Below are 23,902 nucleotides of genomic sequence, written 5' to 3'. Positions count from 1 at the left end.
TATCCTATCTTAGTGACGGAAAACAAAACTGCACACAATACCCCAGGTGTGGGCTTACCAAGGCACTGCATAGGTATACTCAGATATTCTTGCTCCTATACTCAAAATAATTTGCAATAAACATCAATGTACAATTTGCTTTCCAGATGCTTGCCATATCTGCATGTTTCTTTCAGTACACTCAGATCTCTTGCACATTAACAAGTCCCCACCTGTCACTGCAACTAGTTTTCTCTTGGCCCTACAATATGGATGATTTATCCATGTTGTATTCATCTGCATGTTTTGCCCATTCACTCAGCCTGTGAATTCCCCTTCAAGCTTCTTTGTCCTATTTTATTTTGCTTAATCATAATATTAGGCAATACAAAATAGAATTTGGTTATAAAATGGTCTGAAGGGTTTCAACCTGAAACATCACCTGTCCATTTCCTCCAGAGATTTGAGATATTGCCTGATCAGCTGAGTTACTCGAGCATTTAGTGTCTATCTTTGGTATAAAGCAACATCGGCAGTTCCTTTTTATTATATTAGAGTGTGGTTATCCCTGCTTCTTAATTGTAGATTAATTCCCTCCCAACCATGGTGATATTTACATTGATAACAAACTACTTTAATATTCTCTTCTCAACGTCTTTGTGCTGAGATAAGGTATGGATGAGGCTGTAATGTCATTCCCAATTTGGGTTTCAGATTTGGAACCGTTCCAGGTGGGAAATGAATGTGAAATCTTTGTAAAAGCATGGTAAAAAACAGAAATAACTCCATTCTTGCAAGCTGTTCTCCAAGGCAGTGTCTTCTACCTAGAAAATATAAAATTGAAGACAAATTATCCAATTTTCTTAAAGAAGTGAAGCTCGTCTAATTGTGTATTAACACTACTTCCTCTTCAAAATATTCAATGTTATTAACAATACGTTGCTCATATACCCCACTAAACCCATCCTTGTACATTGCATGCCAGACATTGTGGTGAAAGTAAGGCTGAGGTTGGCAGTGCTGATTGTACAGACTACAAAAAGTAGTAAACACTGCCCAGTCCATCATCGGCTCTGACCTTCCTTCCATCGAGGGGATTTATCGCAGTCGCTGCCTCAAAAAGGCTGGCAGTATCATCAAAGACCCACACCATCCTGGCCACACACTCATCTCCCTGCTACCTTCAGGTAGAAGGTACAGGAGCCTGAAGACTGCAACAACCAGGTTCAGGAATAGCTACTTCCCCACAGCCATCAGGCTATTAAACCTGGCTCAGGCAAAACTCTGATTATTAATAACCACTTTCTGCTATTTGCACTTTATCAGTTTATTTATTCATGTGTGTATATATTTATATCATGGTATATGGACACATTTATCTGTTTTGTAGTAAATGCCTACTATTTTCTGTGTGCTTAAGCAAAGCAAGAATTTCATTGTCCTATACAAGGACACATGACAATAAACTCACTTGACTTGACGTAGCTTGGGACCGAGTCAGGCACCAACTTTTGTTAAGTAGAAATATACAAGCATAGATAGCGTAATCAGTCAGATACTTTTTTTTCCCCAGGGTATAAATATAAGGAATAGAGGTCATAGGTTTAAGGTGAGAGGAATGAAGTTTAAAGGAGATGGGTTGGGGGAATGTTAATTGTTTTTACACACAAAAGGTGGTAAGTGCCTGGAATGTGCTGGCTGGGGTGGTGATGGAGGCAGGTGCAATAGTTGCACTTAGAGACTTCGGTAGGCCCATGGATATGCAAAGAATGGTGGAATATGGATCATTTACAGGTCGAGGAGATTAGTATTGGCATTAATTTTGGTGCAGACATTGTGGGCCGAAGGACCTGCTCCTGTGCTGTATTCTGTGTTTTATGTTGATCACAAATCCAGAAGCTGTTCACAAATGTACTTCCACATCTTTATTCTATTTCTCCATTTGAATATAAACCAGAGCGTGAAATGTTACTGATATTGGGACGTATGGATTAGCCTGCCACAAGGTACCCTTTTGACAGTATAGTAACTCTTAATTAGTGCTGCACACTCTCCAGCATGGAGAATGAAACCGTTACGCCAGGAGTCTCACTCCTCTGATGTTTGATCATTGCAGATTATTATTTGAAAATAAATTACTCCATTTCTTATCCAGCTTGTTCTTTATTTCTCTTTGTGCAATCTCTCTATCATTTTCTGTGTATAATTTCACACAGAATTTGTTGTTCTAACTCATGTTTACTGCTTAAAACTTTGACATTACTGATTGCTCAATGTGGTTTGTTAAAGACGGCACAGTAGCAAAGGTGCTGCCTTACAGCTCCAGAGACCCGGGTTCGATCCTGACTACGGGCGCTGTCAGGTACAGAGTTTGTACGTTCTCCATGTGACCATGTAGGTTTTCTCTAGGTGCTCCGGTTTCCACCCACACTCCAAAGACATGTAGGTTTGTAGGTTAATTGGTGTTAAAATTGTAAATTCTCCCTAGTGTGTAGGATAGTGCTAGTGTATGGGAATGCTGGTAGGGGCACTCGGTGGGCCGAAGGGCCTGTTTTTGCGCCGTATCTATAAATGAAACTAAAGGACATAAGACATTTGCACCTCCTGTTTTGTACGTCCCAAAGTCCTTGCAGATGTCCCCACACTTTGTGACCCACAAGTAACATCTTTCCATGGAATAAATCCTTCCCTTTCTTCACAATTTGCCCATTTGTATTTAGGCTACGACAATAAATGATTCATAATGAAATCAAGGTTACTATATTTAAAAATATGAGTGGAAACCATTCCAGAGTTCAGGGGAACAGTCACATTAACTATCTTATGATGACAGGCATCTCCAAATTGTAGAATCCTATAAGTATTTCCTTTATGTTTAAATCATTTTTGTTGTCCAGGGCCCTGAAAACTGACTAGCATACAACTTTACAGGGGCAGAGTCCTCCAGAGTTTGTGGATAATAAGGTGCCAGAACACATGATTAATAACCATGTGTCAGGTGGCCAGTAAACAAAGTAATGACATTCGTTTCTTTCGAGGTGTTGTATCTTTGTACCATCATAAAAACAAAATCACTGCAGTCCTTCAATAAACTACCCCAATTCATGGGGTTTAAAAACTTTTCACGGTACATGTGACAATAAACTAAACATTTTATATAGAATCAAGGAACCCGCAGATGCTGGTTAAAAATACAGAAAAAGATACAGGGTGCTGGAGTAACTCAGCAGGTCAGGCAGCATCAATTCATTTTATCTTCTGCAACCTAGCTGCTCAAACGTAACAGTCAAATCTTATACTCGTTTTGCTGGATGTTTATTTTTCAGTAATACCTAACAGGTCATGACCAAAAACATAAAGTGACTGGTGTCCCAAATATTGATGTGTAAGACAACTGGGCTACGGTAGAGCTAGCTACCTCAATGCACGACCTAACAAGTTTCTTATTCCACAACTGATGCTTGTGTATTTTTCTTCCAATGACAGCTTTGGTGTGTGTCAGTTGAACTTGCCGAATAATGAAAGGCCTGAATAGAGAGGTTACATCCTTGTAACCATCCGGTAGGCGGCGCGACTCTCGTCAGCTGCGGCCTCTGCAGTCCGTCTGCGTTTTTATTATTTTATGTCTATGTTTTTATGTAGTTTTTGTTATTTTTGTTGGGGTATGTGTGTGGGGGGGTGGGGGTGGTGTGGGGGGGTTGGGGGTAACTTTTAAATCTCTCCCTGCACGGGAGACCCGACCTTTTCTTTGTCGGGTCTCCGTTGTCGTTGGGGCTGCAATGAGGAGCGGCCTCCAACAGGAAGACCGGGGGCTCTGGTGCCGACTACTCACCTCACCGTCGCGGAGCTGGCCGAGTCCAGAGCGGGTGGAGCGGTGGTGGACGCTGCTGCTGCCCGACCCCCGGAGATTCGGTGGCTGCAACTGCGGGTTTGGCGGACGGTAACACCGGGAGCCCGCGGGTCCCTGGAGGGAGACCGCTTTTCGGGGCTTCCGCAGCGGCGACTTCTCCCGCCCGAGTTGCGGGGTTGAAGCGCACCTGGAGCGGGGCTTTACAGCACCGCCCCGCGCGGCTTGGAATGGCGGCGGGTCTCTGCGAGCGCGCGCCGGGGGCTCTAACACCAAGACCCGGTGTGCGACCTTGCATCACCCGGCGTGGCTTTAATGGCCACGGGACAATCGCCATCGCTCGCCGGGGGCTTTGACTTTGACTCTGACATCGGGGGGGGGGAGAGTGCAGTGGAGAGAGAAGTTTTTTTGGCCTTCCATCACAGCAATGTGATGGATGTTTATGTAAATTATGTTGTGTCTTGGGTCTATTTGTTTGTAATGTATGGCTGCAGAAACGGCATTTCGTTTGGACCTCAAGGGGTCCAAATGACAATAAATTGAATTGTATTGTATTGTATGTGGAGAGGGTGTTTCCAGTACTGGGAGAGTCTAGGACCAGGGGTCACAGTTTCAGAATAAAAGAATGTACTTTTAGAAAGGAAATGAGGAGGAATTTCTTTAGTCGGAGGGGGACGTATCTGTAGAATTCATTGGGTATTGGGGAGGCCAAATCATTGGGTATTTTTAAAGCGGAGATGGGCAAATTCCTGATTATTAAGGGTGTCAAAAGATATGGGGTTAAGGCAGAGAATTGGTTTGAGAGGGAAAGATAAATCAACCATGATCAAATGGCGTAGACTCGATGGGCTGAATGGCCTAATTGTGCTCCTATGACATGAACTTAGCATTTTTTAAAACTTTGTAGCTGTCAATGTTGCTCGCCTCTGCTGATGTGAGAAAGTTTGGAATTGCAATGTCTCTTACCAATAGAAAATGGAACAAATGCCTCTTTCTTCACAAACTGCCCGTTTTTATCCAGGAATCTCTCGGGACAAAATAGATCGGGAGTATTCCAATATTTTTCATCAAAATGCACAGAGTAGAGATTTGTTATAACTGTGGTTCCCTTTGGAATGGAATAGCCTCGAACAACAGTGTCCTTGGTGGTTGCACGGAAAATACCAAGTGGTGCTATGTTGCAGTATCTCAGAACTTCGTGTAATACTGCCTCTGTATATGGCATCTGTGGCTTGTGTTCCATGGAGGGCATATGCTTTTTGCCCACAACTGTGTCAAGTTCCTGATGCACCCTTTCTGCAAAATGAAAGAAATAATAACCTTCATGATATTATAATTTGTAAAGTACTTTAGTTGAGATTTCACTTTTGAATTGTTGTGTGGACTAAAGGGATGGAGTAGGAACCACAGCGTGGAAACAGGCCCTTCAGCCCAACTCGACCATGCCGACCAAGATGCCACATCTAAGCTAGACCATTTGCCTGCCTTTGGCCCATATCCCTCTAAAATGTTCCTATCCACGTACATATCCAACTGTGTTCTAAGTCCTGTTATTATCCTTGCCTCAACTATCTCCTCTGGCAGCTCGCGCCAGATACCTCCCACCTTCTTTGAGAAAATGTTGCCCCTCTGCACTTGATTTTTGGGCACAAAAGTATTGGAGTAACTGAGCAGGTCAGGTAGCATCTCTGGATGGTGACGTTTTGGGTCGGCACCTTTTAAGTTTGCACTGGCTTTGGTTCAATGCAGAATCTATTTCTTGAATGTCAACAGTTACCCAATACTGATAGTCATGGCTGTTTTCACTTCTAGAAGTAATAGGAAGTAAGATTTACTGAGAAAAATACAACTAAGTATTTAATGAACTCTGGTGAGCTTTGATATTTAATTATTGTAATTTAGGTGAGTGCCATGGAGTCCTAGAGGGCAGGAACTTGCCATTTAGCCCAGACTTTGCTCCCATTTCGACTAATCCAACAAGCATTCTTTGATCTTCCCACATTCTCATCGTCCCGTTCTCACCCCCTCCTTCCCCCTATATTCCACTGATCATCTGCACACTGGGCAATTTACAGAGGCCGATTAATCTACCAACACATACGTCTTTGGGCTGTGGGAGGGAACGGAAGAAACCCTCACAACATGAACATGTAAACTTCACACAGACAGCATCCCTGATGTATGAGTGATGGTTTCTCACCTTGAATGTTTGGATACAGTGCCATGTACAAAATGGCCCATCTAAGTGCGTTAGTTGTAGTCTCTGTTCCGGCGATAATGAGTTCACCAACAGTAAAAATTAAGTTTTCTGTTGAAAAGGAAGATTCAGGATCATTAATATTCTTTTCCAATTCATCCAGATATGAATCGATGAGATGCCGGGGCTTCTGGGCGGTTCTATTTTGGGAAAACCGTTGTATAATCTTGAGCAAAAAGTCATACACCTCTGCAGCATTTTTGAACAACCGCTGATGTTTTCCAAATGGTAGTAGACCGATCCAAGGGAAGGCATTGTAGAGAAACGCCCAGATACTGGCAGCCAGTTCTACATTTTCGCTGAATATCTCAATCATATGTTGGTACTCTGTGTCATCGTACGTAAAACGCTCTCCAAAAATGATTAGGTTTGTGATGTTGGAAACTGCGCTAGTTACAAGGCATTTGGCTTCAAAGGGCTTTCCTTTATAGGTGTCAACAGCATCCAAAAAGATCAGGCATTCCGCAGAGATTCTGTTTTCAAAGCTCTTTTGACCTGGTCCGAAACAACGAAAACAATTCACAGCAACCTTCCGATGATCAGTCCAACCACGGCCATATTTGGAATTTAACAGTCCTAAGGAGAGAGCATGGAAGACACAAAGAGTTCATCAGTAATAAAAGCAGAATTAGGCCATTTAGCTCATAAAGTCTACTCTGCCATTCAATCATGGCTGATATATCTTTCCTCTCCACCCAGGCTTTTCACTCTTCAGTAAATTTCAATGAGGTCCGCCCTCATCCTTCTAATCTCCAGTGAGTACAGGCCCAGTGCCGTCAAATGCTATCACATGTTAACCCAATAATTGCTAGAATCATTCTTGTAAACATCCTCTGGTCCCTTTCCAGCACCAGCATATCCTTCCTCAGATATATCAAAGTGCTGGAGTAACTCAGTGGGTCAGACAGTATCTGCAGAGAACATGGATAGGTAATGATAGACACAAATTGCTGGAGTAACTCAGCGGGACAGGCAACATCTCTGGAGAGAAGGAATGGGTGACCCATCAGACTGATGTCAGGGGAGTGGGCGGTACAGAGATAAAATGTAGTCGGAGCCAGTAGGACTGGTCAGAGAACTGGGACGGGGGGAGGGGATGGAGAGAGAGAGGGAAAGCAAGGGCTACTTGAAGTCAATATTCATACCGCTGGGGTGTAAGCTACCCAAGTGAAATATGAGGTGCTGTTCCTCCAATTTACACTGGGCCTCACTCTGACAATGGAGGAGGCCCAGGACAGATAGGTCAGTGTGGGAATGGGAGGGGGGGGTTAAAGTGTTGAGCAGCCGAGTCCCATTCACGCTAGTTCTCTGTTATTTCCCTTTCTCATGCACTCTCTACACACTGGGGGCAATTTACAGAGGGCCAATTAACCTGCAAACCTGCACATCTTTGGGATGTGGGAGAAAACTGAAGCACCCTGAGGAAACCCATGTGATCACCTGGAGAGCCTGCAAACTCCACGCAGACAGAACCCGGGGTCTGGATCGGCCCCGGGACTCCAGCGCTGTGAGGCAACAGTTCCACCCGCTGCACTGCTGCGCCATGAGTGATATCAGTATTGTATGTGCATGAGACTGAAAACACATTCATTGGCCCCACCACAGATAATTTAACACATCACACTTCAGATCGAGTGCGGACTATTTGTCATGGGTAAGTTGGAGGAAACATTCAGCAACCAGTACAGAAGAAACATGAAGAAATCAACTAATTACATCTTGCATTTATAAATAAATATTGGCGATCTGATCTATCCCATTCACTGATGACATAATAAATGAATTCAGACCAGACATGCTTAAAGAAGAACAGTCCAACCAGTGAATAGAAAGGCAAATCAGGCAGGTGATTGTCACAACTAAGTATTACACAATAGACATTAGGTGCAGGAGTAGGCCATTTGGCCCTTCGAGCTAGCATCGCCATTCAATGTGATCATGGCTGATCATCTCCAATCAGTACCCCGTTCCTGCCTTCTCCCCATATCCCCTGACTCGGCTATTTTTAAGAGCCCTATCTAGCTCTCTCTTGAAAGCATCCAGAGAACCTGCCTCCACCACCTTCTGAGGCAGTGAATACCACAGACTCACCACTCTCTGTGAGAAAAAGTGTTTCCTCGTCTCCGTTCTAAATGGCTTACTCCTTATTCTTAAACTGTGGCCCCTGGTTCTGGACTCCCCCAACATCGGGAACATGTTTCCTGCTTCTAGTGTGTCCAAGCCCTTAACAATCTTATATTTTTCAATGAGATACCCTTTCATCCTTCTAAACTCCAGAGTGTACAAGCCCAGATGCTCCATTCTCTCAGCATATGACAGTCCCGCCATCCCGGGAATTAACCTTGTAAACCTACGCTGCACTCCCTCAATAGCCAGGATGTCCTTCCTCAAATTAGGGGACCAAAACTGCACACAATACTCCAGGTGTGGTCTCACTAGGGCTCTGTACAACTGCAGAAGGACCTCTTTGTTCCTATATTCAATTTCTCTTGTTATAAAGACCAACATGCCATTCGTTTTCTTCACTGCCTGCTGTACCTGAAATGTTTAGAGATTTTACTGAGTCCTGCTAAGGTCAGAGACCAACAACAACTCAAAAGGTTTCACAGAGCTTTCAACAGTTTATGGAGAGTTTTTAATTACTGGCAGATTCATATAAGCTTTTTAATCTGATTTTTAAAATTTACAGATACAACCTCATCACCGTGGTGGAATCTGAATTCACATTTCCCTCCAGCTTGCACCATCCAGCAGGCAGCATCTCCTAAGCACATGGATAGCTGAAGAATATTTTGAAGAGGGGTCCCAACCCGAAATGCCACCTATCAATGTTCCCCAGTGATGCTGCCTGGTCCACTGATTAATCCAGTACTTTGTGTCTTCATTCAGTCGTCTCCTGATTGGAGACGCAAGGGATTATAGATGCTGTGATCTGGAGAAACAAACTGCTGGAGAAACTCAGCGATTTGAGCAACAATTGATGCCCCATCACTCATCACATGCACCATCAGGTTTTTAAAATCAAATTGGTTTTAAAATTTCCACCACTTCTTCTCATTTTCTTCTGCTCTCATAGAAACATAGAAAATATGTGCAGGAGTAGGCCATTCGGCCCTTCGAGCCTGCACCGCCATTCGATATGATCATGGCTGATCATCCAACTCAGTATCCCATCCCTGCCTTCTCTCCATACCCCCTGATCCCTTTAGTCACAAGGGCCACATCTAACTCCCTCTTAAATATAGCCAATGAACTGGCCTCAACTACCTTCTGTGGCAGAGAATTCCACAGATTCACCACACTGTGTGTAAAAAATGATTTCCTCATCTCGGTCCTAAAAGTCTTCCCTCTTATCCTTAAACTGTGACCCCCTAGTTCTGGACTTCCCCAACATCGGGAACAATCTTCCTGCATCTAGCCTGTCCAACCCCTTAAGAATTTTGTAAGTTTCTATACGATCCCCCCTCAATCTTCTAAATTCTAGCGAGTACAAGCTGAGTCTATCCAGTCTTTCTTCATATGAAAGTCCTGACATCCTAGGAATCAGTCTGGTGAACCTTCTCTGTACTCCCTCTATGGCAAGAATGTCTTTCCTCAGATTAGGAGACCAAAACTGTACGCAATACTCCAGGTGTGGTCTCACCAAGACCCTGTACAACTGCAGTAGAACCTCCCTGCTCTTATACTCAAATCCTTTTGCTATGAATGCTAACATACCATTTGCTTTCTTTACTGCCTGCTGCACCTGCATTCCTACTTTCAATGACTGGTGTACCATGACACCCAGGTCTCGTTGCATCTCCCCTTTTCCTAATCGGCCACCATTCAGATAATAGTCTACTTTCCTGTTTTTGCCACCAAAGTGGATAACCTCACATTTATCCACATTATACTGCATCTGCCATGCCTTTGCCCACTCACCCAACCTATCCAAGTCACCTTGCAGCCTCCTAACATCCTCCTAACATCCTCCTCACAGCTAACACTGCCCCCCAGCTTCGTGTCATCCGCAAACTTGGAGATGTTGCATTCAATTCCCTCATCCAGATCATTAATATATATTGTAAATAGCTGGGGTTCCAGCACTGATCCTTGCGGTACCCCACTAGTCACTGCCTGCCATTCTGAAAAGAACCCGTTTACTCCTACTCTTTGCTTCCTGTCTGCTAGCCAGTTTTCTATCCACATCAATACTGAACCCCCAATACCATGTGCTTTAAGTTTGTATGCTAATCTCTTATGTAGGACCTTGTCGAAAGCCTTCTGAAAGTCCAGATATAGCACATTCACTGGTTCTCCCTTATCCACTCTACTAGTTACATCCTCGAAAAATTCTATAAGATTCGTCAGACATGATTTACCTTTCATAAATTCATGCTGACTTTGTCCAATAAATTCACCACTTTCCAAATGTGCTGCTATCCCATCTTTAATAACTGACTCCAGAATTTTCCCCACCACCGATGTTAGACTAACTGGTCTGTAATTCCCAGTTTTCTCTCTCCCTCCCTTTTTAAAAAGTGGGGTTACATTAGCTACCCTCCAGTCCTCAGGAACTACTCCAGAATCTAAAGATTCATTCTTCATTCTCCCCATCTTTGTAATCTCCTCCAGCCCCAAAACTGTGCTCCTCCCAATTCTGGCCTTTCTGGTTCTACGATTTATTTCCTAGATTTCTCTGCCACTTCATTCCTCTTTTTTTAATCCTCTTTCAGACCTTTCTCTGATGAATTTTTTGTTCATCTGTTCTCATTGGTCCTTAGGATGTCATTGTCAATACATTGGTAATGGAATGTTGGCCTTCATAACACGAGGATTTCAGTATAGGAGTAGAGAGGTTCTTCTGCAGTTGTATAGGGCTCTGGTGAGACCACATCTGGAGTGTTGCGTGCAGTTTTGGTCTCCTTATTTGAGGAAAGACATCCTTGTGATTGAGACAGTGCAGCGTAGGTTCACGAGATTGATCCCTGGGATGGCAGGACTGTCATATGAGGAAAGATTGAAAAGACTAGGCTTGTATTCACTGGAGTTTAGAAGGATGAGGGGTGGATCTTATAGAAACATATAAAATTACTAGACTAAGTGGGACTCGTTGGGTCCCATGTTCACACGGGAGGGCTGGTCCCCCAACGCAATATTTCACCTCTCCACCAAATTCCAATATTGGTGGCCAGTGTGAGGGGGTGGGGGGGGGGGGGGGGGGGCTTTGTGGAGCGCTAGTATGGGTATTGTGGGCTGAAGGGACTGGTTTCCAGAGGGCTAGTATGGACAATGTGGGCCAAATGGATTCTTGGGGTGACAGCTCAGTCACTCAAGCCTGATGTGCTGGCAGCTCACTCATGTCTGGTGGGCGAGCAGATGACTCATGGCTATTCCTTGAAATACAATTTCAAGCAGGGTGCAAGGCCACCAAATTCAATTGCAGTTTCATACCACTTCAAGCAGGGTGCAAGGCCACCAAATTCAAGTGCAGTTTCCACCACTTCAATTAGGGTGCAAGGCCACTGAATTCAAGTGCAGTTTAATATCACTTGAAGCAGGGTGCAGGGCCACCAAACTTGTGCAGTTTCCTACCACTTCAAGCAGGGTGCATGACAACCAAATTTAAGTGCAGTTGCATACCATTTCAAGCAGGGTGCAAGGCCACCAAATTGAAGTGCAGTTTCATACCATTTCAGGCAGGGTGCAAAGCCACCAAATTCAAATGCAGTTTCATACCATTTCATGCAAGGTGCAAGGCCACCACATTCAAATGCAGTTTCATACCATTTCAAGCAGGGTGAAACCACCATAAAACCACACAAAACATCACATAAACACCACACTCACAGTTCAGTAGACATTCAGTGTGTTCAGTTGATTCGCAGCTCAGACAGAGTCGTGACCTCTCCCTCCCCCATCTGGCCGAGACTGAGCCACACCCACACTTCCGGGTTTTATAATCCCTCCCCGAAGGGGCATGGCCTTCATGACGTGATTGACAGGAGTGAGATTCTCACCATTTTTTTTAACACTAGTAAAACTTTTATTTTTCATTGAAGGGAAGAATCCTCTGCACCCGATGAGCAGAGGGGGACTGTTAGATGGCCAAAAATCACAGCCGTAAGTGGTAGTATTTTATCTAAAATCAATATACAGTGCAAACAGGAAGTGTCAAGTTTAGACCAACAACCATTTGCAGTGCAGCATTTTAAAGCTGTTACCAAGGACTGGACAGGCTAGATGCAGGAAAAATGTTCACAATGTTGGGCGAGTCCAGAACCAGTGGCCACAGTGTTAGAATAAAGGGGAGGACATTTAGGACTGAGATGAGAAAAAGCTTTTTCACCCAGAGAGTTGTGAATTTGTGGAATACCCTGCCACATAGGACAGTGGAGGCCAAATCACTGGATGGATTTAAGAGAGAGTTAGATTGAGCTCTGGGGGCTAGTGGACTCCAGGGATATGGGGAGAAGGCAGGCACGGGTTATTGATTGGTGATGATCAGCCATGATCACAATGAATGGCGGTGCTGGCTCGAAGGGCCGAATGGCCTCCTCCTGCACCTATTTTCTATGTTTCTATGTTTCTATTGTAATCTTTCTCCTAGGAAGCCCATTAAGATGTTTTCCAATAGATAGACACAAAAGCTGGAGTAATTCAGGAAGGAATGGGTGACGTTTTCAGGTCTCATCCCGAAACGTCACCCATTCCTACTTTCCAGAGATGCTGCCTGTCCCGCTGAGTTACTCCAGCATTTTGTGTCTGTCTTCGGTTTAAACCAGCATCTGCAGTTCCTTCCTCCACCAGTTCTCCAATCTCTTTCAGGAGGCTGTTTTCTCAGGAGTGCCCACAAACAGGCAATGAATGCACTGGGGAAGCTCTCTCCACCACATCCTCCACACTCAGCCCCCCCTCCCGGGCACACACACACATCGCAGCACTAAAGTCCAGCTACATTGGGGAGGGCCTGCGGTTCATGTGCACCACACCACACTCTTCAGATGGGCGCTCTGGCCGAGTTCTGTTATGGGCAGAAGTTACCCACAGGCAAAGGAAAATAACTCCTCAACGCTTCCTTATACTGGCGGCACAGTGGCGCAGCTGGTAGAGCCGGGGACCCGGGTTCGATCCTGACCTCGGGTGCTGTCTATGTGGAGTTTGCACGTTCCCCGCTGTGACCAAGTGGGTTTCCTTCGGGGGTTTCCCCCGATGCTCCGGTAGGTTAATTGGCCTTCTGTAAATTTGCAGAGATGCTGCCTATCCCGATGTACAACATCCCTATGCCAGACATTATTCCAAGAAAATGAAAAACCCACTCTGCTCCAGCACGTGTGGTTAACTTGTCTTCATTGACATAAAACCCTGCCTTGAGTTTCAGCTTTGTATCAGAAAAAAAAAGTTATCAGTTTTCCTTCCTGTAAATGCATCTTGTCTTGCAACCCTGCTCTTTCTCTCATCTGTTCAAAAACAGAGATCAAAAAGTTCCAGCTTTGTTACTGGGTATCCGGAGGAGATGATGAATCGCTTGTAGCTCTTGGTGGACGGTTTCCATCCATCATATTAAGCAACACTCCTTTTAAAAGGGAACATTTACATTTAACTTCATTCACATCATTGTAATGCATCACTGTCCAGTGCTAATTAAACATCTCCAGAGCAAAGCCCTCGGCTGCCAGACCTGCCTGGGCAGGATGGAGTGTGGATCAGACTTTCCAAGCAGCAGCTGTCTAAGCTATGTGTCTATCCATGACATTGTTATAGAGTCATACAGAATGGAAACAGATCCTTTAGCCCAACCTGCCTACATGTCCCATCTACAGTAATGCCTCACATTTGGCCCATATCTTTCTAAACCTTTCCTATGTATGTGCCTGTCTAAATGTTTCTTAAAAGTTGCGATAGTACCTGCATCAACTACTTCCTCTGGCAGCTCGTTCCATGCACCCACCACCCTTTGTGTAAAAATGTTACCCCTTAGGTTACAATTAAATCTTTCCCCCTCACCTTAAACTAAGAACCTTTGGTTCTCGATTCCCCTACTCTGCGTAAAAGACTGTGTATTCACCCTATCAATTCCTCCCATGATTTGGCATAACATCACCTGCATACATCTCCACATCCTCTTGCACTCCAAGAAATAGAGTCCTAGCCTGCCCAACCTCTCCCTACAGCTCAGGCCCTCGAGCCCTGACAACATCATCGTAACTCTTGCCCAAACCCTTTCCCACTTGAGAAGGGTTTGACTGATATCTGGCCAAAAGTCATCTGTGTGCGAGGAAGTGTTGATAATCCCCAAGAGGTTCTGCACCATGGGGACACCCTTGATGGTGTCCATGTTTACGGGAATGATGCTCAGAATGGTAGATTACAATATACGTGAATAAACTAGATATGCTAGAGTTGTTCTCCATAGAAAGATGTTCGAGAGTAATGAAAGTAGTATAGTCATACAACACGGACACAGGCCCTTCGGCCCTACTTGTCCATGCCAACCAAGATGTCCCGTGTAAATTAGTCCAATTTCCCTGTATTTGCTCCCATCCCTCTGAAACTTTTCTATCCATGTACTCGTCCAAATGTCTTTTAGGTATTTGAAATCATGTATAAAGTAAAATAAATGTTTTCAAATAATGAATGGATAATAACCAGAGGGCATAGATTTAAGAGAATATGAGATTATAAGGAAAAACCTAGTCTAAATAAGCATCTATAGTATAATTGTCTCATAGGCTCATGGGGATATGGTTTTACTAATAACATAAAAGGAATCAGATCAAGACTTGAAAAAAAACAGTTATGGGCCTGTCCCACTTAAGCGCTTTTTCAGCAGACTGCCAGCGACTCAAGTTGCGGACAGTTGCTTGAAAAACCGGCAATAGACAATAGACAATAGGTGCAGGAGTAGGCCATTCTTCCCTTCGAGCCAGCACCTCCATTCAATGTGATCATGGCAGGATCATCCCCAATCAGTACCCCGTTCCTGCTTTCTCCCCATATCCCCTGACTCCGCTATCTTTAAGAGCCCTATCTAGCTCTCTCTTGAAAGCATCCAGAGAACCTGCCTCCACCCCCCTCTGAGGCAGAGAATTCCACAGACTCACAACTCTCTGTGAGAAAAAGTGTTTCCTCATCTCCGTTCTAAATGGCTTACCCCTTATTCTTAAACTGTGGCCCCTGGTTCTGGACTCCCCCAACATCAGGAACATATTTCCTGCCTCTAGCGTTCCTGCCATTCTGAAAGGGACCCGTTAATCCTTACTCTTTGTTTCATGTCTGCCAACCAATTTTCTATCCATGTCAGCACTCTACCCCCAATACCATGTGCCCTAATTTTGCCCACTAATCTCCTATGTGGGGCCTTATCAAATGCTTTCTGAAAGTCCAGGTACACTACATCCACTGGCTCTCTCTTGGCCATTTTTCTAGTTACATCCTCAAAAAATTCCAGATTAGTCAAGCATGATTTCCCCTTCGTAAATCCATGCTGACTCGGACCGATCCTGTTACTGCTATCCAAATGTGCGGCTATTTCATCTTTTATAATTGACTCCAGCATCTTCCCCACCACCGATGTCAGGCTAACTGGTCTATAATTCCCTGTTTTCTCTCTCCCGCCTTTCTTAAAAAGTGGGATAACGTTAGCTACCCTCCATTCCACAGGAACTGATCCTGAGTCTATAGAACATTGGAAAATTATCACCAATGCATCCACGATTTCTAGAGCCACTTCCTTAAGTACCCTGGGATGCAGACCATCAGGCCCTGGGGATTTATCAGCCTTCAGTCCCATCAGTCTACCCAACACCATTTCCTGCCGAATGTGGATTTCCTTCAGTTCCTCCGTCACCCCAGACCCTCTGGCCACTGGTACATCAGGAAGATTGTTTATGTCCTCCTTAGTGAAGACGGATCCAAAGTACCTGTTCAACTCATCTGCCATTCCCTTGTTCCCCATAATAAATTCACCTTTTTCGGTCTTCAAGGGTCCAAATTTGGTCTTAACTAATGTTTTCCTCTTCACACACCTAAAGAAGCTTTTACTATCCTCCTTTATATTCTTGGCTAGCTTACCTTCGTACCTCATCTTTTCTCCCCGTATTATCTTTTTAGTTATCTTCCGTTGCTCTTTAAACATTACCCAATCCTCTTGCTTCCCGCTCATCTTTGCTACGTTGTACTTCTTTTATTTTATTTTTATACTGTCCCTGACGTCCCTTGTCAGCCACGGGTCGCCCCTTACTCCCCTTGGAATCTTTCTTCCTCCTGGGAATGAACAGCTCCTGCACCTTCTGTATTATTCCAAGAAATACCTGCCATTGTTGTTCCACTGACTTCCCTGTCACACACACACAAACAAATCGCTTTCTTCACCAGCCCGTTATGCAGGCGGGGGACAGTGCAAGCGGGGGGAGTGCTGTCTAAATAATTCACACGGCGCAAAGCTAAGGTGAAACAGACACACACCGCGATGAACAGGAAGGTTGGCTCGGTAAAAAGACGGCAAAAGCACAGTGTAAAAGTCCTTTAAAAGAGGGGGGGAGGAGAAGGGGGAGAAGGAGTGGAGACAACTTTTAAGAAGCCAGAGATACACGGCTGTGAAGTTCGGCGGACATTCACATTACCGGCCGGTTACCCTTGGTTCTGAAAACTACTGCTTACCTTTTTGTCCCAACGAGCCAATGAAATTCACCGGTCAGCACCGGCTACAACCTACAAGAACCTTCGACCTCCCAGCAACCCACTAGGACCTCCTGGTGACCCACCTACGGCACAAGAATTCTCGCTACTCTCCATGGCGGCTTCATTCTAGTCGCCGCTAATTTTTCAATTCACGGCAACCATAATAAGGCCGCGACTAGTTCCCAGAATACGGGAATTCCTCACGACCGTGAAGGCGACTCTCCGGCAACCACCCGCGAACATGTGGCGACCATGTGGCGACTGCATAGTCTCCTGCAGTTGTCTAAAAAGGTCGCCTAAGTGGGACAGGCCCATTACTGGGACATCAGTCGGTTGACAGAGAGGGTCCAAAATTAATTGTGGTTTCAAAAAGCCAGCATAGCCTTGATTCCAGAATGTATTATTCTGTAATTGCATGAAAATAAGTCAGATATATTCTGAAAATTGAAAAGCATTATCAGAGCCTTTTCATCAATAAATCCCATGTACATTAACAGGTTTAATTTTTATGGTGTTTGAAAAAAGCTAATCAATGCAATTACATTTCAAGGAAACAGTGGCCCAAAATTGTGACAAATGGTACATTGCGATGCAGTTCCACTGATGTACCACTGGAGGGAGGTACACTCAAAGGATTATCTCACACAGGTGCTGCTAAAGTGTCTCCCTTTTTCCTGAATTCTGGTTTCCCCTCCAAACATAGACACAAAATGCGGGTCAAACAGCATATCTGGAGAAAAGGAATAGGTGACGTTCAGGAAGGGTCTCGTGACCATCGTGACGATTCGTTTTCTCTAGAGAGGCTGCCTGACCCCCTGAGTTACTCCAGCATTTTGTGTCTATCTTCGGTTTAAACCAGCATCTGCAGTTCCTTCCTACACATCTGCTTTCCCCTCTCTCATTTTCAGAACTATCTTTGAACATAAATCAAACATCAGTTTGTCCTCATTTCTGGACATAACCGTTTAGAAAAAATGTGATAACATGCAGATTTATAAAACATAGCAGAATTAGGCCATTTGGCCCATCGAGCCTGTTCCTCCATTTGATGATGGCACATCTATTTTTCCCTCTCAACCCTATTCTCCCCATAACCTTTGATGCCCTTACTAATCAAGAACCTATCAATCTCCGCTTTAAAAATATCCAATCACTTTACCTCCCCATCCATCTGTGGCAACGAATTCCACGGATTCACCACAATGTAGCGGAAGAATCCCACCTCATCTCCATTCTAAAGGAACGTCCTTTTATCGTGAGGGTGTGAACTCTGGTCCGAGATTCTTTCTCCCATTACAGTAAACTATTACTACTCGAATATACTGGATTTACAAGAAAAATCCAGGAGGAGATGAGTTATAAATACATGGATAGAAATGCTGGGGTTGGTCTCCTTGCAGGGAAAAGGATGTTAAAGACTGTGCTTTTGGCTCAATATTTGAAATTATATGTATTTCCACACTTTTTCCCTGTAATTGGTCTAAGTACTAATTTGCCAATAATGAAAATGTCTTCCATTCCTTTCCTTCCCTATTCTCAATTGTGTTGATTGCAATTAATGCTATAAACACACTTTAATGCTACATTTAAAAACCACTAGATAACTTTACACTTTAGCGATACAGTGTGGAAACAGGCCAATCGGCCCACCGAGCCCACGCTGCCCAGCGATCATCTCCGTAGGAGGGGATTTTGTGTTTTACCTGTGCCCTATACCTGACTTTACTCAGATTGGCTCAGACACAAAATAAAACAGCTCATTGATCAGTTGTTAGTCTATCGAACAAGTCGGTTTAATAAAGACCTGAGCGATGTACATCGGGAAACAATGTGAGCAAGCTCAAGCTGCTTCAAAATCCTACAATAACTGTACGAGTTTAATAACCTCATGACACAATGTGGAGTTGAAATAAACCATTTTTAATCAATGTCTCCCCAATGTTAACTTTAATCTTGAGTTTCTTGTTGTTTAGAAATCTCCCTCCCATATATCTAACATGTAGATATCATATGTGTTTAAGAAGGAACTGCAGATGCTGGAAAATCGAAGGTAGACAGAAGTGCTGGAGAAACTCAGCGGGTCCAGCAGCATCTATGGGGCGAAGGAAATAGGCAACGTTTTGGGCCGAAACAATTCTTCAGATGTAGATATCATAAATGTTCAGATTCTACTTGCCAAATGGAGTCCCCTCATAAAATATGTCATTTGTTAACCTTTGGGAGACTTGCCTGCTAAACACATTGACCAAGAGCAGCTGTAATGCAAGATTGCAACTGATAAGAACATAGACAGAACTGTAAAGGACTCTCCTCCCCTACTGACAAGGAAGCCTGCTTCTCAGCAGAATGTTTCAGCTTTAGCTCTTTTAACTACATTCTATCTTATAACCATATAACCATATAACAATTACAGCACGGAAACAGGCCATCTCCGCCCTACAAGTCCGTGCCGAACAATTATTTTCCCTTAGTCCCACCTGCTGCACTCATACCATAACCCTCCATTCCCTTCTCATCCATATGCCTATCCAATTTATTTTTAAATGACACCAACGAACCTGCCTCCACCACTTCCACTGGAAGCTCATTCCACACCGCTACCACTCTCTGAGTAAAGAAGTTCCCCCTCATGTTACCCCTAAACTTCTGTCCCTTAATTCTGAAGTCATGTCCTCTTGTTTGAATCTTCCCTATTCCCAAAGGGAAAAGCTTGTCCACATCAACTCTGTCTATCTCTCTCATCATTTTAAAGACATCTATCAAGTCCCCCCTTAACCTTCTGCGCTCCAGAGAATAAAGACCTAACTTATTCAACCTTTCTCTGTAACTTAATTGTTGAAACCCAGGCAACATTCTAGTAAATCTCCTCTGTACTCTCTCTATTTTGTTGACATCCTTCCTATAATTGGGCGACCAAAATTGTACACCACACTCCAGATTTGGTCTCACCAATGCCTTGTACAATTTTAACATTACATCCCAGCTTCTATACTCAATGCTCTGATTTATAAAGGCTAGCATACCAAAACCTTTCTTTACCACCCTAGCTATATGAGATTCCACCTTCAAGGAACTATGCACGGTTATTCCCAGATCCCTCTGTTCAACTGTATTCTTCAATTCCCTACCATTTACCATGTACGTCCTATTTTGATTTGTCCTGCCAAGGTGTAGCACCTCACATTTATCAGCATTAAACTCCATCTGCCATCTTTCAGCCCATTCTTCCAAATGCCCTAAATCACCCTGTAGACTTTGGAAATCCTCTTCATTATGCACAACACCCCCTATCTTGGTATCATCTGCATACTTACTAATCCAATTTACCACACCTTCATCCAGATCATTGATGTACATGACAAACAACAAAGGACCCAACACCGATCCCTGAGGCACCCCACTAGTCACCTGCCTCCAACCCGACAAACAACCATCCACCATTACCCTCTGGCTTCTCCCATTCAGCCACTGTTGAATCCATCTTGCCACTCCTGCATTTATACCCAACAGTTGAACCTTCTTAACCAACCTTCCATGAGGAACCTTGTCAAAGGCCTTACTAAAGTCCATATAGACAACATCCACTGCTTTACCCTCGTCAATTTCCCCAGTAACCTCTTCAAAAAATTCAAGAAAATTAGTCAAACATGACCTTTCAGGCACAAATCCATGCTGACTGTTCCTAATCAGACCCTGTTTATCCAGATGCTTATATATATTATCTCTAAGTATCTTTTCCATTAATTTTCCCACCACTGAAGTCAAACTAACAGGCCTATAATTGCTAGGTTTACTCTTAGAACCCTTTTTAAACAATGGAACAACATGCGCAGTACGCCAATCCTCGGGGACTATTCCCGTTTCTAATGACATTTGAAATATTTCTGTCATAGCCCCGGCTATTTCTACACTAACTTCCCTCAATGTCCTAGGGAATATCCTGTCAGGACCTGGAGACTTATCCACTTTTATATTTTTCAAAAGTGTCAGTACTTCTTTTACTTTGAAACTCATAGTATCCATGACTGTTCCTAATCAGACCCTGTTTATCTTGGCCATTTTCCCATCATGCTTCCCAGTATGTGAGCTCCAGGGTTAACCAAACTATAACTTACTCATCTTCCTTATAATTCTCATGATTCCCGTCAACAACCTTGGACATGAACACTATCCTACACACGAGGGATCATTTACAATACACAGAAGCCAATTAACCCACAAGCCTGGACATCTTTGGAGTATGGGAGGAAACCGGAGCACCCGAAGAAAACCCACACAGTCACAGGGAGAACATACAGACTCTGTACAGACAGCACCCGTAACCATATAACCATATAACAATTACAGCACGGAAACAGGCCATCTCGGCCCTACAAGTCCGTGCCGAACAACTTTTTCCCTTAGTCCCACCTGCCTGCACTCATACCATAACCCTCCATTCCCTTCTCATCCATATGCCTATCCAATTTATTTTTAAATGATACCAACGAACCTGCCGCTACCACTTCCACTGGAAGCTCATTCCCCACCGCTACCACTCTCTGAGTAAAGAAGTTCCCCCTCATGTTACCCCTAAACTTCTGTCCCTTAATTCTGAAGTCATGTCCTCTTGTTTGAATCTTCCCTATTCTCAAAGGGAAAAGCTGATCCACATCAACTCTGTCTATCCCTCTCATCATTTTAAAGACCTCTATCAAGTCCCCCCTTAACCTTCTGCGCTCCAGAGAATAAAGACCTAACTTATTCAACCTATCTCTGTAACTTAGTTGTTGAAACCCAGGCAACATTCTAGTAAATCTCCTCTGCACTCTCTCTATTTTGTTGACATCCTTCCTATAATTGGGCGACCAAAATTGTACACCATACTCCAGATTTGGTCTCACCAATGCCTTGTACAATTTTAACATTACATCCCAGCTTCTATACTCAATGCTCTGATTTATAAAGGCTAGCATACCAAAAGCTTTCTTTACCACCCTATCTATATGAGATTCCACCTTCAAGGAACTATGCACGGTTATTTCCAGATCCCTCTGTTCAACTGTATTCTTCAATTCCCTACCATTTATCATGTACGTCCTATTTTGATTTGTCCTGCCAAGGTGTAACACCTCACATTTATCCGTAGTCAGGATCGAACCTGTCGCTGGCGCTGCAAGGCAGCTACTCTACCGTTACATCACTGTGCTCCCTTAAGATGGGCTGTAAAGAATTCTCAGTTGTAAGTTTATGGCAAGCAGTGTCTATTCCACCTGCTTACCTCCCATTTTGGTCAGCTTCTTGAAGAGAGGCAGAGATGGGCGATCAGCAAAGTTGTCACTCTGCTGGACGAGGCACTCCCTGAGAGCGTCGTAACCATTAATGACCACAGTCGATATCCCACCCAGGTCCAGGCTGAAGATCTGTTACACAAGCAAGGCAGATTTCAAGGTACAGTTAAGGTATTTGCAATTGCAAATTGAACTAAATTATGCAGTTTAAATGCATAGTTTATCTTGAAATGGAAACTATGATAATTGCATTCTGCTCATACAGCATGTAATAAAGAATAAGCCGATAACATTAATATTTCTAAACTTTACTCACCAAGGGGAAGTTTAATATTCTTTACTTAAATTAATGCCAGTGAGTTGAGCCATTTACATGTTAAAACAATACAACACTTCTTGAAGCACGTTTTGCTCCTATTTGTCATTTTGCATTGGGATGCATTGGGGCATTAAAATTTCAAGTTATGTTTCATTGTTTTCACAATAAGGTAAATATTTAGAACATAGAATCAGAAAAGATGGTTGTGGTCCTATTAGATTCAACTCTGGCAATGAAACTAAACACAGAAAAGTCATTTGAATTAGACAAATAAGAAAGACAAAATAATTTATATTCTAGATACTGATAGAAGGCGAGACAAAAATAGCAAGAACTCTGTTAATAATTTCACAACACTCTATATGAACTAAAATACTGCCAAGTGTGACACTCCCTCCAAAAACTGACTAGGGTAATCCAGGAATTTTATTTCTGCTGTTGATAAACAAGAGACTTTATGTAAATGCCGCCAAAATATGGAGACTCGTGTATGTGCAATCTATGGAAAAAGAATCTCACTGTGCAGTGTACACGGGACAATAAAGACCCTTGATTGATTGATAGATAAAGCACCATTGAGAGTGTTAAACAGGGTACTTTTGCCATCCCCCTGTCCCCTTCCACCCACATCCCTCCCTTTTCATCCCTCCCTTTCTATCTGACATCTTTGTTCCCTCCTTTTCACCCCTAGCCTTTGCACTTACTCCACTCATCTGCCAACCACCTATATCCACCTATCACTTGCCAGGCCTTGTCTCGCCCCACACCTCTGTTTTCCAGCTTTCTCCCCACAACAGTCTGTATAAGGGTCTTGACCCAAAACGTCGTCTGTCCATTCCCAGATACTGCCTGCCTGACCTGCTGAGTTCCTCCAGCACTTTACATTTGGCCGAATAAAACTAGGAAAAACACGTTGATCAGGGATAACTTAGATATTTCTGAAATATGTTCTTAGAAAACTGAAGAAATAATAGAGACTGGTAAGAATTGCAGTAAATATGGAAATTTATCAGCGATATTTCCTTTGCCCTTTCCATTCCTCTGACCCTCTCCACAAGTCTTCATCAAAGGTCTTCACCCTGAAACATGAACTCTTTCCCTGTCCAGATGCTGACTGGCTTGCCGAGAGTTTCCTGGATTTTCAGTCGGAAACAATTTGATGGAGGTGTTTCCCCTCACATACAGTGAGTTAGAAAGAAAGTTATTTCCTAAGGCAGAAGGGTCAGCAGCCAAGGGATAGCGTCGTAAGATAATTAGAAAATTATTTAACGAATCAATGAATGATACTTTATTATCTCATGTGACATGCCACAGTGACATTTCTTGCTTCACATACCATAGACAAAGTATGCAAGGTGTCAAAACGTCTAGCGTGCTGACAAAGTTACAGTGTTCATTATAGTTCCCAATGATCCCTCTCTGTTCTAGGTGTTTCCTGCCTCTAGCTTTTGTCTCTCCAAGGCCCCCATCCCCCACGTTGGGCCCCACTTTGTTCTCTCAGCGGCCCTCCCACGCCGGGTCCCTCTGTGTCAAGAGTCAAGAGTGTTTTATTGTCATATGTCCCGGGT

General features: G+C 43.7%; 1 protein-coding gene across 1 annotated transcript in view; it reads right to left on the bottom strand.

Annotated features, from left to right (window-relative positions):
- Window positions 1-427: 427 nt before the first annotated feature.
- LOC116984425 (vitamin D 25-hydroxylase) overlaps window positions 428-23,902 on the bottom strand; it is a 40,519-nt gene continuing 17,044 nt past the window's right edge. Inside the window, exons 3-6 of the mRNA XM_033038578.1 lie at window positions 22,006-22,147; window positions 6,027-6,659; window positions 4,793-5,122; window positions 428-803 (exon numbers count right to left, since the gene is read on the bottom strand). Coding sequence (XP_032894469.1) covers window positions 628-803; window positions 4,793-5,122; window positions 6,027-6,659; window positions 22,006-22,147 — 1,281 coding nt within the window. The 3' untranslated portion in view covers window positions 428-627. The remainder of the gene's footprint in view (window positions 804-4,792; window positions 5,123-6,026; window positions 6,660-22,005; window positions 22,148-23,902) is intronic.

Source organism: Amblyraja radiata, chromosome 20 (genome assembly GCF_010909765.2).
Source record: "Amblyraja radiata isolate CabotCenter1 chromosome 20, sAmbRad1.1.pri, whole genome shotgun sequence".
Classification (NCBI taxonomy): domain Eukaryota; kingdom Metazoa; phylum Chordata; class Chondrichthyes; order Rajiformes; family Rajidae; genus Amblyraja; species Amblyraja radiata.
The sequence above is the reverse complement of the archived record's forward strand: the minus strand, read 5'-3'. Positions and strand labels throughout refer to the sequence as shown.